Source organism: Triticum urartu, chromosome 4, assembly GCF_003073215.2.
Source record: "Triticum urartu cultivar G1812 chromosome 4, Tu2.1, whole genome shotgun sequence".
In the NCBI taxonomy this organism is placed as follows: domain Eukaryota; kingdom Viridiplantae; phylum Streptophyta; class Magnoliopsida; order Poales; family Poaceae; genus Triticum; species Triticum urartu.
The window spans coordinates 505,534,772-505,552,371 of NC_053025.1; the positions used below are offsets into that span (position 1 = coordinate 505,534,772).

Here is a 17,600-nt window from a genome sequence, read left to right on the forward strand (position 1 = left end):
CACATGAGCAAAAGCACACAAAATCACTCCATTCAATCAAACAAGGGCTTATAATCGGTCTAACTATCACAAAAGTGCTCGAACTATATTGTGTTTACATGGGGGAATACTACTACTATCTGGTGGTCATCTAGAAATTTGAACCGATGGAAGACTCCATGATATCTGCTCCAGCTTCATCTTCAAAGTCGGGTTCACTTGGATCCGAATCGGTGTCGTCGATGATGATGTAGTTGTCCGGACATGCGACGTACTCGTCGTCCTCCTTGGATGCTAACTTCCTCTTGAGTTCTTCAATCTCCTGCTTAAGATCGCCATTGTGTCTCGCTAGAGCTACGATCTCGTCCATGTAGTCCTTGCGTGTAGACTTCAGTTCTCCTTCTAGCTCGATGATCCTTGCCTTCGCATTCTTCAACTCTATCATATCATTGCACATCTGGTTCTCGTGGCGTCGAATGTGCTGGTTTAACTCCTGGATGAAAGATGCAATGGATCTATCCTTCTTGGTGCTGACTAACTCCCATTGTTCATCTCGGCGTCCGCAAATCTGGTAGATAGTGTCCTTGAGGTCTTCTTGGTAAACTTCTCCAATGCGTCCTATGGTGATATGGGCTGCCATGCTCCTTCCCAGACTCTAGGTTGGTGCATTGAAAACACTATCTATAGGCTTCGTGATTGGTGCGAATGTCCTTCCCGGAACGTGAGCTTGAATCTTCCAGCGCTCCTCTTCAGGCAGAGTGGCGTTGAAGGTTCCCGTGAAGCTTGGTAGTCCAATGTTCAGGTACTTGGTGACTTCCTTCAGGTGAAATCCAAATGGTGTGCCTTCATCCGGTTGAGCGTACTTAATCTTCGCGTTCGTCATCCTAAAAGGGTAGAAAAGATGAGGAGTTAGAAAATGAGAAGAGAAAGGTGATATATGGCTTTAACTTAGTGGTCGTGTCCTACAGTCAGCGCGTGCTCTGATACCATCTCTGTGGCGACCCGACCCGAATGGATCAAGTGCTCTGTGCTCAGGTGTCATCCCTGGATCAGTAATGCTGACACCACACAGTACATCGAAGGATTTATAGCAGAGTGGCAATCACACACTTATTACATCATTGTCTCAAAGAGAACTTATTACAATAAATATGGCTTAAGACCATCTAGTGTCGATAACAGCGGAAGACTTGGAAGATAAATGGGTCCATCAACTCCAACGGCATCACTGAGTATAGAACCACGACCTAAAAGCACCTTACTCGTCGTCTGAAAAGTCTGCAACATGAAAGTTGCAGCCCGAAAACGGGTTAGCACATGGAATATGCTGGCAATGTAACACATAGAGAGTAATGGAATGAAACAACTATACTATATGCATATATGGCTGGTGGAAAGCTCTATGGTTACAGTAGCCAATTTTTCCCTACTGCAAAGGAAGAAATTTATTTAACTATCATGGTAGTTGTTAAACATCGAGAATGGTTGACAGCATTCCGATCCCAATTAAGTGAACAATTAAAACCCAACAACATTAATTAGAGTAACATGTTGAGATTCACATGATATTCAAGTACTAGATACTCAAGTTGTCCAGAACCGGGGACACGGCTAATCATGATTAGTTTGTACACTCTGCAGAGGTTTGCGCACTTTTCCCCACAAGACTCGATCGCCTCCGTTTGGTTTCTCGCACTACATGGTGTTTGAGAGGACGGATGACCGAGACACAGTCTTTCAGAAGTGCTAGCACCTTACATGTGGGTAGACCGGTACACCTACTTTCCCCTACATCTGCTAGTCTACCCGTAAGAGTTCGCACGACTTAGTCAACTATGCCAGAGCCCATAATGGCTTGTGGCTGCACACGGAAGTTTCTAGCATGAAAGATCTTATGATCCCTTTGAGCCTGGGTGGCGGTCCAAAGAAAAACAGGCAAGTCCTGATAGACATCAGGTGCCTCAATCCACCCAGATGTGTGTTTAAGTTGCCACCTTAGATAAACCATTAGAATTATCAACTCACATCTGTCATGGATATCACTCACCCAATCCACGTCTACTAGCATAGCATGGCATAATAAGCAAACGTAGAAGTAACTCCCAAAGGTTTCATAATAATACAGGTAATAGGTACTACCTCATCTACTTCCCATCCCTCAAATTAATTAGATCCTAATCATGCAATGTGAGAGGGTTGATCTAATGCAATAAAACATGGGTTGTAGAAAAGGTATGATGAAAGTGTTACTTGCCTTGTTGATGATCCACGAGACCTAGGGATTCGAAGTAACAAGCGGCGCAATCCGGGTGATCTATCACAGACAAACAACAAGCACACAATAAGTACTCATCTAATGCACAGGTAAAACTTGAACAAGAGAACGAACCAGAAAGTTCAACTTAAGAACTCCGGTTGCAAAGAAAGAACGAACCGAACAAAGCAACGGAAAACAAACGGCGGAAGAAAACAAATCGATTCTAGCAAGTTGAAACTAGGTCAAATTTTTTTACTGTAGCAAAGGCTTGTTCAAGTTGTTTAGACGGAACGGCGGTTTCGAGACGAAATTCCAGGCGCTTGAATCACCTGACTCCGATAAACGAGCGGGAAGAAAGACTAGAACGAAGATCGGATCTGAGATCGCGATCGGAAAGAACGCGGAATAAAACCGACGAGAAAGAAAATGAAGAGCGGTTAAACGAACGGACGTCGTTAACCGGGAAAGAATCGGTGATCACGTTCGTTGAGACGAACGGTCCGAAAGAAGAACGAAAACCGATCTAGGGTTTTCGAAAAGAAACCGAAAAAGAAACGAAAAAAAAGAAAAGAATCGGAGAGAAAACGGAACGGTTCTTTTAGGAAAAACCGGACCGGGGAAGAAAAAGAGAGGCGCGGCTACCTCCTGCGAGGCTCCGGCGAGGGCTCCGGCGGCGGCGGGCAAGGGCGGTGGCGGCGGCTAAGGGCGGCGGCGGCAGCAGCTAGAGGCGGCGGCGGCCAAGGGCGGCGGCGACGGCTGAGGGGGCGGCGGCGGCAGCTAGAGGCGGCGGCGGCAGCGGCCAAGGGCGGCGGCGACGGCTATCGGCGGCGGCGGCTATAGGCGGCGGCGGCTTGGGCTTGGAAGGAGAGGGGGGCTTGGGTATTTATATAGGATGGGGGTGTTGCTTGGGGAGGGGGCAAGGGCGGCGGCGGCAGAGTCCTACTAGGACTCGGCGCGGCGGCGGGGCTGGCTGGCGCGCGCGGGGAGGAGGCCGGCTGGGCCTTGGCCCAGGCGGGGCGCTGCTCTCTTTTTTTTTAAAATCGATTTCGCGCGCAGAAAAACAAAAGAAAAACTATACAAACGAACTCCGAAAAATCTAAAGTAAATTTCCCCCGACTCCTAAAAATGAGTCGAACAAAATGAACTTTACTCCGGGCCTAAAATGCAATTTTCGAAAATGCGCATTTTTCCCTATCCAAAGAAAACAAACAAACTTCGGCAAACAAAATTTGATCTATTTATTAAATCTTCATTTTTCCTCAATTTTGGGAAAGTCATATTATTCCCTCTCTTATATTTTTGATATCGGAAAAATAATTGAAGATGAAATAAATAAATCAAATGATCCACTTTTCAAATTTGAGAAAACTCTCAAATATGAAAATAACGAAATCTCCAACTCTCTCCGAAGGTCCTTGAGTTGCGTGAAATTTCTAGGATCAACCAAAATGCAAGAAAATATGATATGCATGATGATCTAGTGTATAACATTCCAAATTGAAAATTTGGGATGTTACAGGGATCGTCATCGAGCTGAACGTGTGCAAAAACTCGGAGGTGCCGTAGTTTCGGTGCTTGATCGGTCGGGCCGTGAAGACGTACGACTACATCAACCGCGTTGTTATTCCGCTTCCGGTCTACGAGGGTACGTAGACAATACTCTCCCCTCTCGTTGTTGTGCATCACCATGATCTTGCGTGTGCGTAGGAAATTTTTTGAAATTACTACGTTCCCCAACAGTGGCTCCCACATAGGGTCGAGGGCCCTTGCCGGCAAGGCATTCCGGCAAGGCTTCTTATGGCCCACCGCCCTCCAGGATGCGATGGCACTAGTAACCTGGTGTGAAGCGTGCCAGTTCCATTCGAAAAAGCTTCATCAACCAGCTCAAGCCCTTCAAACAATCCCTCTCTCTAGGACGTTTTCGGTCTGGGGGCTCGACATACTGGGCCCCTTCCCCCGTGCTGTCGGGGGCTTTGAGTAATTGTACATTGCAGTCGACAAGTTCACAAAGTGGCTGGAGGTGGAAGCAGTGAGGAAGGTGACAACACAGTGAGCCATCAAGTTCTTCAAGGGACTAGTCTGCCGTTTTGGTGTGCCAAACAGAGTCATCACCAACAACGACACGCAGTTCACAAGCCACGCCTTCATGCAATACATCCGAGACCTCGGCAGTAAGGTCTGTTTTGCTTCCATGGCACACCCACGGAGCAACGGCCAGACGGAGAGGGCAAATGCTGAAGTACTACGAGGCCTGAGAACAAAGACTTTTGAGAAGCTGCACAAAAGCGGAAGGTGCTGGATTGATGAGTTGCCGGCGGTTCTTTGGTCGATCAGAACGACGCCAAATTGAGCCACCGGCCAGACACCCTTTGCCCTGGTATACGGGGCATAAGCAGTTCTCCCCACGGAACTCATATATGGGTCACCTCGAGTGCTCGCTTATGATGAGCTTGAGCAAGAGCGATTGCAGCAAGATGACGCAATGCTCCTTGAGGAAGATCGTCTTCGGGCGGCTGTGAGAGTAGCACGCTACCAACAAGCCTTGCGCCGCTACCATAGCCGCAAGTTTCATGCCCGAAGTTTTGAGGAAGGCGACATTGTTCTTCGGCGCGTTCAGTCGGCCAAGAATTCCAACAAATTGACACCAAAATGGGAAGGCCCTTATCGGGTAATACGAATCACCAGGCCCGGCGCAGTCCGCCTGGAGATCGAAGATGTTGTCCCAGTGAGCCCTGGAACATCGAACATCTTCGCAAATTTTACCCATAAGGCGCAGTTTCCGGGCCTCCCGGCAAACCACCTTTTGTACAAGCATTGCTGGCAAGGCATGTAACCCTCTGTACAAAGCCAGGCACAGACCCTGAGCATAAATAAACGAAGCGTTGGCGCCCTAAGTTATAGCATGCATGCTAGGTCAAGTCTCTCGGTTAGGGTTGATAGTGCTTAGCGGCGACTAACCCCTAGCCTAGAGGTCGAGTGTGCGTCTTTCTGTTCTCTTTGGTTCGCAGGGCACGCAGACACTTCTGCTGAGCCACTTGGGAAAAAGAGGACGAACCGGCGCTCCGGCCCTGGCAGGCCAAGACTGCCAGGGGATGAAGATACAAGGGTGCAACCACGGAAAGCCAAGGTTGCCAGGGGCTGCGGATTCAGATAAGTCCTTCATCCCCCTGTTATGCGTTTCCATACAGAACTGGGACATGTGAAACCTCGTTTATGTTCTTAAAACCATCGTGGTCCCCCTTTCCTGTACCCAAGAGCTATCTCCTGGGTCGGAATTTGGTAGTAGTCGCGGTGGCGATGAGATAAACGAGGGGCCTAACTCTACTTCGCCCCTGCCTCCACCAAGAGCGCGAGAATGGTCGACCGAAGTGGGGAGACAGCAAGGCCTGTTGTCGGGCGACAGTGTTTATCTTAAAAATAACAAGGATTCATCCTTGGCATGGACCTCGCTCACGCACAAAGAACCCGACAAGCACCCTTTTTCATTAAAAACATCCCATACAGGTACAGTTCATACGGAATTAAAAACATGAGCAAAGGGGATTACAAGTCTTAGAATTAACAAGTGCCCGTAGACTTACAAACTAAAAAGAGATAAGGTGCCCGTGATCCCTTTCTTTTCCCTCTCCACAGAAGGTGGAACAAGGTGGCGGAAGGGCGAAAAGAGCGCCTAGGCAAGGTACGGGGAGCAGAAGGCACCAATAGAACATCTTGGTGCCAGGAAAGGAGCTGGAAGACGAGGCAGCGGGTCGGCAATACGCGACAAAGGCGTCGGTACCCGCGTACTCCGATTTGACGGCCGCCACCCGCCTTCTTTGCCTTCTCCGACCCTCCTACGCCAGCCGCCCAAGGAGACGACGGGGAGCACCCCGATGGAGAGCTTGGCGAGGATGGCCCCCGGCAAGGTGTGTGACCGAGGAAGGGGCGGCGCGGTCAGTTGACGTCGGAGTTGGCATCCTGCCGCTCGACTCCCTCGTCGTTGATGTCGCTATCCTCCTCATCACTCACGCTTGAGGAGGAATCTTCATCGTCGGAGGAGCTCTCCATGCAGCACTTCAAGCGAGTTCCGAGATCTCCAAAGACCTTGACGGAAAGCAGGCTGCCCTCCGTTAACTTGAAGTAGATGACAAGCCCCGCCGTCAAGCTGTGGTTGTGTGTGAACGTCTTCCATCCGCGGTGGAGGTACATGATGTGAGGAGCAGGGAAGTCGACGTCGACCCGCGTGCCGCCGTTCCCGCGGCCCTTCATGTGCAAACCAGAGGGTCTGGGGTGGATCGAGCTCCATCTCCCAAGCAAATGCGGTAGGGAGACGGAGGCGGCGACGCGTGGCCGACGCAGCCTAATGAAGAACTAACGGGGCTGGTCCCCGATGTGGTGCTCCGTTGGGGGAGGCATCGCTGGCGGAGGCGAGGCCGATGCGCCGCCCCGTCCTCCTCTCCCCTGAGCGCCGTGACGACCTCGGCCTTGCCCCCTCCCCCTTCCTATCGTGGCCGGTTCTGCCACCACAAGCTCTTGGGGAGGAGGAACGCGCTGACGAGCAGCAACCCTCGCCGCCACCGTCGAAGGGCCAGCGTCTCCTCTCGCCATGGCGGATGGAAGAAAGAAGCGGAGGTGGAAGGAGACGGGTGATGGAAGAATGTGGAATGCCGCCCCCTTCCCTCCTTATAAAGGGGCGGAGTCGGGGCTCGGCTGCCCCACTCGACCAATTCGGTCATCGGGGGCGCAGAGAATCAGGACCGGCCCGCTTCCCTGATCAGCGACGGCCCGGTTTTTCGCCTCCACCTCCTGCCACCTGCATGAAGGACACGTGGCGAGCGATCAGCATTGAAGGGACAAGCGAAGTGGCCGCTCCCCACCCCGTGATCGTGGGGCACGGGCGCCTTGAAGACCACGACTCGAGTCCACCCAAGTAAATGGGTCATGCCTCTACGCCTCCCTCCTTTTATGGGGAAGGCGTGAGCCGCCTCTTTACCATGATGTGACGCATGCATGCGGGAACCGCCCCACGCATGACCCCCACGTCATGCACGACCCTCCACGTCGTGCGTTCAACGCGGGTCATGGGAAGCGCAGCGGACGAGAAATTACTACGGTAAAATCCGTCCCACCTGCCCGCGCACCGTTCTGGGCCTAGCCCAACAACGCGTCGCGCTTATGTATGGCCCAGGCCCGGGGGCTCCTGTCGGTGTACAAAAGTAGGGGCTCTCCTTTGACCCCTTTACTTGTGCATGGGTAGTCAGAGCCACGCCCCACGGCCACACTTAGCAGCGCAGAGGAGAGAAGCCGGAGAGAAGCCGAAGCACAAGACAACCAAGGCGACGTCAAGACCAGAAGCGCGGGAGGGCAAGAGGGCGAGCTGGACTCCCTCGGCAAGATCCTTGCCGAGGCGGCCCCCCGCAGCCCCAGCAAGAGCCTTGCCGGGGCAACTTGCCCAACACCAGCAGAGCGAGCCACCCTTGAGCCCACCGGCTCCAACCTAACCAACTGCGTTGGAACCAAGGCTCGGGAGGCGCCTCTGTGGTGGCATGCAAATCTTCGCCAAGCTCATAAACATATGAGTTCAGATGAGGACCAGAAGACCGCAACCCTCGGCAGGATCCTAGCCGAGGAAATCCACAAGACCCTTGCCGGGGATGACAGCAACGCCACGACAAGACCCTTGCCGGGCCCCCGGCAAGATCCTTGCCGAGGGCATCAGCAGGGCCACTGCCAGGCCCGCATCAGCCAAGACTCCGCCGCCGTTCGCATGCAGGTGCCAGCCCAACCAGCTGGGCAGGCACCTGCGTGGCAACATGCAGCTTACAGGCCAAATCAACAAGCACTTGTGTGGCGGCATGCAGATCTTCATGAAGGCCCTACCACCGCGCCACCTCAGCTGCCTGCCTGCCTACATGGCGTTGGATGCTGGTCTGGACGCGTGTCAAAGCAAGGCGAAGCGGCAACGGACGGGACGGGCCTCGTTCCCGTCCCCGATAAAGCTAATGGACACCTACGTAGCGCACTTAATGTGCTTTGTCCCGTAATGCCGTGCGATAAGCTCGCGCACTGTAGGCCTTTTCACCTCCCGTGTACCACTGTGGCAGCCCCTTTTTCCTATAAAAGGAGGCCCGAGGCGACCAGAAGAGGGATTCGGCTTTTTGAGACAGCACAGCCACCGCAGCTAGTTTAGAAAGCTCAAGAACACTCAATACATCCACCAAAGCAGGACTAGGGTTTTACGCATTCTCGCGGTCCGAACCTGGGTAAACGACCCGTGTGCTAGCTCCTAAACCTGCTCTTCTCACGACCCCGCGCCCGCCGACCGTAGAAAGGATCCCAGTGATCCCATAGGTGTCGTTCTCACCGACAACAGGCGATTGTGTGTTGCCGCCGTCGCCGCCGTGGCTAACCCCGACGACACCTGCGCCCAAGACGGCCAAGAGGTACGTTTGGACCGGCCAGGTGCATGAGTTCGTCAGCACCCCCCTCCCCCCGGTTTGGCTTGGTGCCACGCCGGCGTAGGAGGCCATGTACCCCGAACATTGGCGGCAGGGTCGGCTGGCGAACGAGCGCGCAGACGCCGAGCAGCGCATGCAGAGGGAGCGGGAGGAAGAGGAGGAGCGCGCCCGCGTCGCGGCATTGCCTCTGCCGCAGCAGGCGCTGGAGGAGGCAGCTCTGGCGGCCTATCAAGCCGCCTTCGGTTGGACTAGGCCGCCTCCCATCTTCATTGACCTTGCAGGCGACGATGACGATGCCAAGGGTAAGGCCGACGCCTAGGACTACGTGCGGACACCAACTTTTAGTTTTTGTTTTTATGAATGTTTAATTAAGTTTAAATGGACTTTGGTCGCGGATGACCGGACATTTATTGTAAATTAAGTTCCTATTTTTGTTATATGTGCCGTGTGTGGTTTATTTTGTTTTTCTATTATATGCACGTAAATTTGGATCCGCCTTCTGTTAGGCGCTCAAGCCGACCCATATGAAAAAGCAGGCGCGCCCGTTTGCTTGGCCGACTCAAACGGACGAAAAACGAACAAACCGTAAATTCGTTTGGATCGGCGCGTTGAAGTTGGACCAGGATCATCTGACGTACTGCATCCCTGACGTGGGGCCACTGACGGGACCCGGGGCCATCTGTCAGTGTGCTAACGGCACGTCGGGGAGTCGCGTCGGTTGGAGTTGCTCTAATGCACACAGCCAAACGATGTGAAAATCATAGTTTTTTCTCCATATTTCTTCACAGTCAGGCCAGCTGGGACCAATATGCAAAGTGTGAAAAACCACGCGGACAACCAACGACGTTCGTAAAGATGAAGAAAATGCGCAGACAAATGTGGAAGCCCGATGATAGATTTGATGCCCACCGCTCCGCCGCGCTGTCCCGCCGGCCCGCCCGTGCACGTCGGCGGAAACAGAAAACATGTTGACTATCGTCTGCCGTCGGCGACGCGGTGAACGGAAGCCAACGTACTACCACCGTCGATCGTCGCTCCGAAGTTGTGCAACGGCGGACCGCCAGGTACCGAGAAGCTGCACACACGTGAACTCTGGAGCGCGCCAGTTCGTGTTGGCCTTCCCAAAGCCATATTCTTTTGCCGGCGCCTCCGTGGCCGGTGAGCTGTTCCCGACGGTGTCTACGCGTCCTCCTCCCTTGCCTTCCGGTTCCTTTCTTCCAAAGTCTTCTCGTCTATCGGGATCCCCCTTTGCCACCGCCATCTCTGTGCCCACCTGTGTGCCGCCGCGGAAGCACGGCCGTCTCGTCCCTGACAGGCTGACACGCTGCCGACCAGCTCCGCGTCGCCGTCACGGGCGCAGGAAATCCCCACGCACCTGGGCGCCACCGCGAATGAACCGTCGCCCTCGCCGGTTCCACCCCTCGCGTAGTATTAAAATCCCCTGCGCCCGTTTCATCCCCACCACGTTCCCCTCTCGATCCGGCGAACTGTGTGTGACACGACGCAGCAGCCGACCAGCGAATCCGCCATGGCCTCCGCCTCCAAGCAGCAGAGCATGTACCCGGAGGTACCCCAGTCCCACCCCGACCACAACACCGCCTTCCAGTACAATCCCGCCGCCGCCAGCAGCACCGGCGGCGAGTCGCTCTACCCCACCATGGACCCGCACGAGATGGCCGAGAACCTCTTCCCAGCCGACGCGGCCGAGGACGCCGCGCCGGCCCCGCCCACGGTGGAGGAGACCCTCGTCGACGTGCCGGGCGCGCAGCTCCACCTCGTCGACCCGGACCGCAGCCTCGACCTCGGCGCCGGCACGCTCTCCATCGTGCGCCTCCGCCAGGGCGACCACTGCGTCGCCGTCCTCGCGCGCCTCACCCCGGACAAGGCCCACAAGCGACGCGGCGTCTTCGGCTTCCTCAGCAGCGGCCGCTCCAGCGACGCGCAGGAGCCCGTGCAGTGGCCGCTCGCCGGCGACGTCGCCGTCGTCAAGCTCGACGCCGGCCACTACTTCTTCTCGCTCCACGTCCCGCACTCGGACCACCCTGACGACAAGGAGGACGCCGAGGCGGAGACGGACGCGGACCGGGAGGCGGCGCTGAGCTACGGGCTCACCGTCGCCGGGAAAGGGCAGGAGCAGGTGCTGGAGGAGCTGGACAGGGTCCTCAAGGAGTACACAACCTTCTCCGTCAAGCAGGTCGACGAGGAGGCCGGCGGCAAGTCGGAGGTCATGGACACTAGGGCGGTGTCGGAGATCACGCCGGAGGAGGCTGCCGGGGACAAGAAGGAGGAGATTGAGGAGCAGTCCGCGGCGTTCTGGACGACAATCGCGCCCAACGTGGACGACTACAGCTCGTCGGTGGCGAGGCTTATCGCCAAGGGCTCCGGGCAGCTGGTAAGGGGCATCATCTGGTGCGGGGACATCACAGCTACGGGCCTCAAATGCGGGGAGGCGGTGTTGAAGAAGGGCGCGGGGGCGAACGGCAAGCATACGCAGGTGAAGCCGAGCTCCCTCAAGAGGATGAAGAGGTATGGATGAAGAAACTTACTATTCTCTCTATATATTGCAGAGCAGCTCACATTGGAGTAGCTTAGATGCACCTTCTTAATCTGGCATTTGACGAACTAAATGATACGCTAAATTTACATTTCTACTGCTCCTGTTAAGCTGCAGCATTGGATGAACTAAAATTTAATGAATGAGATGACTCACCTTTTGCCATTACTTGGATCGTCTAAGATCAGGATTTGGATAATCAGTTATAGCTTCGTTACATGTCATGTCCAGAATAGTCAGGGTTCTTACTAGTCCTCCATTGCATTGCACTTGATGAACAGAAAATAAGTATTGATTATGCGTGGTAGGATCAAGTACTCTACCAGGTCTAGGGCGTAGGTGGTAAGGGAAGGATGGAGGGAGACGTGGCGAGGATCGGGCGCGCCGGCAGCAGGGCGCCGTCGCGGCTAGGAGAAGGGCGGCGGCTAGGGCTGTTGGCGGCTAGGGTTCCGGCTCCTCAGGGAGCCGGGCAATAGGAGATAATATTCTTCTTATTGCTTGCCTTCAAAAAGAGTCTTACAACCTATATTTATATCCTAGATAACTTGTAGAAGAATCAACCTAAGATAACTTGCCTATGATAACTTGCCTAATCTGAAAATAAAAACTAAGATAACTTGCAGGCCTAAGCCGGCCGGCCATAACACTTCTCCCCGCCTGCACAAACAGCTCGTCCTCGAGCTGCAAGGTGGGGAAGCGCTTGCTTGAACTCTTCGAGGTAATCAACCAGCGTCAAACACCTTCTCGACATCTGGGGCGGCCAGGTCAGCGGCGACGACGTCCTCCGGAATGTAGTCTGCCACCTCCAGGTAGAAGAGTCGCGGGCAGGCGTGGCCGGGCTTGTAGGGTTCGTCGTAGTTGAAGCACAACCCTTGGCGGCGACGCTCGAGTATCTCAGCTGGGGTGAGCCGGCGGAACGGGCGCCCCGCGGTCGCAGCGAGGGGTGCCGCAGAAGCTTGCACAGGCCGACCCTGCCCGGAATCCGGTCCGGGTAGCGACCCAGTAGTCTGGGACGGTGATTCCTGCTGGATGGCCACCGCGCGGCACTCGAACGCGCGGGCGTAATACATGGCCGACTGGAGATCCTGGGGTCCCCGAAGCTCCACGTCCATGCGGATATGGTCCGGTAGACCGCCCACAAATTACTCGGTGCGCTGAGTGGCGGAGACGCCCGGCGCGTGGCACGCCAGGGCCTGGAAGCGGTCGGCGTAGTCCTGCACCGTGGATGTGAAAGGTAAGCGGCCGAGGGCCGCCAGTCGGCTCCCGCGGATAGGAGGCCCGAACCGGAGGAGACAGAGCTCCCGGAAGCGCTCCCATGGTGGCATGCCGCCCTCGTCCTGCTCGAGGGCGTAGTACCAGGTCTGCGCTGCGCCTCGAAGATGATAGGACGCGAGCCAGGTGCGATCCGAAGCGAGCGTCCGCTGCCCTCGAAAGAACTGCTCGCACTGGTTGAGCCAGTTGAGGGGGTCCTCCGTGCCCTCGTAGGTGGCGAAGTCCAGTTTGGCGAAGCGAGGGGGTGTCGGCCCGCCGTGCCCGGGGGCGGCCGTAGTTGCCGCTGGCGCGTATGCTGGGTCGGGAAGCGCTGGGGCGTAGTTCGCCGAGCTGGAGGGGTGATCAAACCGCAGGGAGGGCGTCGGGTGTTCCGGCGCCGTGGAGTAGACCGGCCCCGAAGACGAGCTGGTCGCCCAAGCGGGGATCGGCGATGGTGACGGTGGAAACTGCACCTGGTGCAGGGGCCGACCCGTAGCCCTAGGCGCGGGTGGTGGTACTGTCGATGGCGGCGGCGCCTGGTGGAGCTGCACCGGTGCCCAGATTAGGGCTGGGCGGGGCCGGTGGAGGACCCTGCTCCGAGGCCGCTGGAAGGTAGGGCGTGACGGAGGACGGCGCGGCCGGCACGGTCCAGGTGGGCCACTGCGGCCCCGTGGTGGCGAGAAGTGGCGGGGCTGCCGGCGCGATCTGCGGCGGCCACTGCGCCCAAGGCGGCGGTGCGGCCGCTGGGGCGGGGAGCGCCGGGTAGCCTCCGGTGACGGCCCCCGGTGCCGAGTACCACGGAAGCGCCTGCTGACCCGCGGCCATGGCTGGATGGAGTCCGGTGATGGCCCCCGGTGCCGAGTACCACGGAAGCGCCTGCTGACCCGCGGCCATGGCTGGATGGAGTGGTGGGGGCGGCCCGTACGGACCTGCCAGGTAGAGGCGGATCCCTTGAACCGCGGTGACGAGGTCGTTGAGGACGCCCGCCATGGCCTCCGGCGTGAACTGTTGCGGCTGCGGGGGAGGTGATGGCGGCGGTGAGTGTTGGACGGGGGCCTGTGGCTGCCCTTGGCCCGGCGTGGTGCCGGGTGCCGTTAGGACCGGCGCTGAGAGCGACGCAGTGGTGCCCGCCGAGAGCGAGGCCGTGACGCCCGGCGCAGAGGCGGCGGTGGTGGAGGAGTTGGCGGGCAGCGGTGGTGGTGGCGGTGGAATTGGCGGAGACATGGTCGAAACCCGGTTACCTGATACCAAATTGGTAGGATCAAGTACTCTACCAGGTCTAGGGCGTAGGTGGTAAGGGAAGGATGGAGGGAGACGTGGCGAGGATCGGGCGCGCCGGCAGCAGGGCGCCGTCACGGCTAGGAGAAGGGCGGCGGCTAGGGCTGTTGGCGGCTAGGGTTCCGGCTCCTCAGGGAGCCGGGCAATAGGAGATAATATTCTTCTTATTGCTTGCCTTCAAAAAGAGTCTTACAACCTATATTTATATCCTAGATAACTTGTAGAAGAATCAACCTAAGATAACTTGCCTAGATAACTTGCCTAATCTGAAAATAAAAACTAAGATAACTTGCGGGCCTAAGCCGGCCGGCCATAACAATGCGTTACATTGTTTTTATTATTACTAGCAAAAATTATGAAGTTCTATTGTAGCTCTATTCAACAGAGCAGGGTCTTTTGTTTGTCAGATACTCCAGTAGGGTCTTCTTCATGTTCTCTTCTGTGTCTAAAAAAAGACATGGACAAGAAGACAAACCCTTTTTTGGTTGTGCAAACAAAATGTCTCACCCAGATGTAACCCCCATTAAGAGGACGACACATCTTTATTATGGAAAAATTGACCATTAACTTAGCCAATGCCACCAGTGTCCATTATTTGCTTCCTATCCTGAAAGACACTTGGCATATCTTGATAACGACGAGTGATATTTTTGCCATGCCGACATGTGTGCATTATGATGCTATAAATTTAAAGATACCATTATGGTGCCGACATGTGTGCATTTAGTGTGAGATGTTTTCAACTTGATCCGGATCCTTATCAATGCATGCCTTAGCTGAACTGGCAAGCTACTCAGTATAGTACTAGCACTATTTCTTAATGGAAATATGCATAGCAGCATAGGTAGAAGTTATTTTGTTTTGACTGTATGGGTCGCTATCCTAATCTCTCTTATTCTGAGATAATTTCATTTCCCTTTAGGTTGTTTATTGACTAATTGTTATCATGTTTATAGAAATATTTACAGTTTTGCTAAAATACATTTAGATGTGCCCTAAGTATTGCACATCTAAGTCCTATGTCATTGATTTTACGCAGAGATTCGTGCGAACATTGTCTTTCCCTTTCTCTTTTTCTTTTCCTTTTATGTTTGATTGAGGCACTTAGATGTGCAATAAATAGGGTATATATAGATCTGCTCTATATTTAAGGTAATCAATTTATGCATTTCTCTTCTGTCTTCTGCAGGGCCAGAAGGGTCACTAAAATGTCGAACAAGGTAGCAAATTCAATTCTCTCAGGTGTTCTCAAGGTCTCGGGATTTGTTACCAGCACTGTAGTCAACTCCAAACCCGCACAGAAGTTCTTCAAGTTAATGCCTGGCGAAGTTATTCTTGCTTCGCTGGACGGATTTGGTAAGCGTTTGCCACTAGCTGCGCATGTTACATTTGCTTGGCAAAATATGAAGTTTAACCATTTTTATCTGTATCCTTGTGAAATGATTGAATATAAAGGCAGCTAGTAGAATGGTAGGTATTCTGTTGTTTCTGAACTTTTAAGTTAGAAGTCTAGGTAGTCCGTGATTCTGTTCCGAATAAAAATTGAATTTGTTGATCTAAATATGCATGGGATTAATGGTCACATCACCAAAGCACCAGATAGGATGAAATCATATTATGATTTGGATTTTATTTATGCTCTACATTGGGCCTCCCAAGCAAATCCCAGGTATTTAGTGTACTATTGTAGAGTGCACTGGGTTAACATGCCTTAACTGAACTCTAAAACAGCTATAAGAGCTGCTAATATGTGGTCAGAATTCTATTTGTATAAGTTCAAGAGCCCAAAACAGTGGTTTGCCGGTTGGCTTGCCCGAATACTGTATTGGATGCAAGGGCCCTGATGTTGGCTGCAATAAGATTTTATAGCATGCCACCTCTTTAGATTTGATATGTGCAAACAGTTGCTGCATCACATATTATTATTTGTTGACTCTTTACTTACTCGATGGTTCAGGTAAAGTTTGGGACGCTGTTGAGGTGTCTGGAAAGAACGTGATGAAAACATCGTCAGTTGTCACTACTTCAGTTGTAACGCACAGGTAATGTACATGCACCGCGTTGCATCTATGCTTCATTCAGAATTCCAAATGTTCTTGGTTCAGCAAAATCTTTGGCCCAGTGATCGTTTGTTGATAGGATCGTTGATATCGTGTCCCTCTATTTTGCAGGTACGGTGATCAGGCAGGAGAGATCACACAGGACTACCTCCACGCCACCGGAAACGCTCTTGGGGTCGCGTGGGCCGTCTTCAAGATACGGAAAGCGCTCGACCCAAAGGGGCACATCAAGAAGTCGTCCCTGGCGAGCTCGGCGGCGCACGCTGTGGCTAAGCAATCGATCAGCCTGCAGAAGAAGAAGTAAGCCGTCGTCGTCGTACGCTGGTCGATGATGGCTCCACTGTATATTGTAGTATGTTCTTGCTGAGTTCCATGTGTGGGCTAAGGTGGTTCCACTGTGCTGTGTAATGGTGATGTACGTTCCTTGAGCTGGATAGCTAGCAGATTTAGTTGGGTGTTAGTGCCCCTGCCGCTTGTGGGTTGTGTAGTTCTGTGTACTGTGATGTGTATGTGAACATGCAACATAGACCTATTTCGTGAGTTCTTTTACGAGATCGTGTCGAGAGAATGAGGCCACCGGTTTAGATTTCAGTCAGCTGAATTTTAGTTTGGTGGTCAATTGATTTTCTGACCCATGAATTGTGCTTTAAGATTTGTGTAGCTTTTCTTTTTTCTATCATCTCAGTCGACTGAGAAATAGCCATGTCTCATTCGACGAGATTAGGTGTACGATTATATTGATCTGTGTTTTGTCGCTCCCTAAAGTATTCCCTCGTTCAAAGTGTAATGGGCTTTGTCCCAGCGGGTAAATCTGCAGTGAGCAGCTACGGAGATGTGGCCTTGCTTGGTTTGTGGCTTGCGGTCCTTTTCAGTTTTTTTTTTGCTTTTTATTTTCTCATAGATCTCTCATATTTTGTATTTGGGAGCAACTAGTTAACGAGTGCTCCTTCGGGATCCTCGCAACGATCAGCGCGCCAGCCATTCGCCACGTGTCGCGCTTTGGACGTTCCCTTCGGATTTCTTTTTTATTTTTCCGCACGTGTTTTCGGCTTTTTAAACAGTTTTTTTTCCGGATTTTTTCGACGTTTTGGTTTCACCCGGTCTTTCTTAGCTTTTCAATCAACAAAAACTTTTTTGCGCGAAAAAATGCGTTTTCTTTTATTTTCCTTTCGCGAAAGTTACGGTTTTTCTTCCGCGAGAGGCACGGTTGTGCTTTAGCGAGAGTCACGGCCGTGTCTTTCGGAAACGAAAAAAAACATGTTTTCTGTTTTTTTTTCTTTTGCGAGAGTCACGGTTTTGCTTTCACGAGAAGCACGGTTGTGCTTTTGCGAGAGTCACGCCCGTGCCTCTCAGAAAAGGGAAAAACAAAATGCGTTTTCTGTCTTTTTTTTCTTTCGTGAGAGTCACGGTTTTGCTTCCGTGAGAGGCACAGTTCTGCTTTCGTGAAAGTCACGACCGTGCCTATAGGAAAGGAAAAAACAAAACGCGTTTTTTGTTTTTTTTTCTTTCGTGAGAGTCATGGTTGTGCTTCCGCGAGAGGCACGGTTGTGCTTTCGCGAAAGTCACGGCCGTGCCCCTAGGAAAGGGAAAAAATACGTGTTTTCTGTTTTTTTTCTTTCGCGAGAGTCACGGTTTTGTTTACGCGAGAGGCACGGTCGTGCCTTCGTGAGAGTCACGGCCGTGCCTCTCGAAAACGAAAAAAAATGTGTTTTCTATTTTTTCCTTTCACGAGAGTAACGATTTTGCTTTCACGAAAGGCACGGTTGTGATTTCGCGAGAGGCAC

At 53.2% G+C, this 17,600-nt stretch overlaps 1 protein-coding gene across 1 annotated transcript; it reads left to right on the plus strand.

The window, feature by feature from the left end:
- Positions 1-10,119: 10,119 nt before the first annotated feature.
- Positions 10,120-16,365, plus strand: LOC125552308 (protein EARLY-RESPONSIVE TO DEHYDRATION 7, chloroplastic-like). Its single transcript, XM_048715810.1, has 4 exons — positions 10,120-11,199; positions 14,946-15,112; positions 15,714-15,798; positions 15,928-16,365. The coding sequence occupies exons 1-4, from the start codon at positions 10,202-10,204 to the stop codon at positions 16,118-16,120; spliced, it is 1,443 nt and encodes a 480-aa protein (XP_048571767.1). The 5' UTR covers positions 10,120-10,201; the 3' UTR covers positions 16,121-16,365.
- Positions 16,366-17,600: the final 1,235 nt, after the last annotated feature.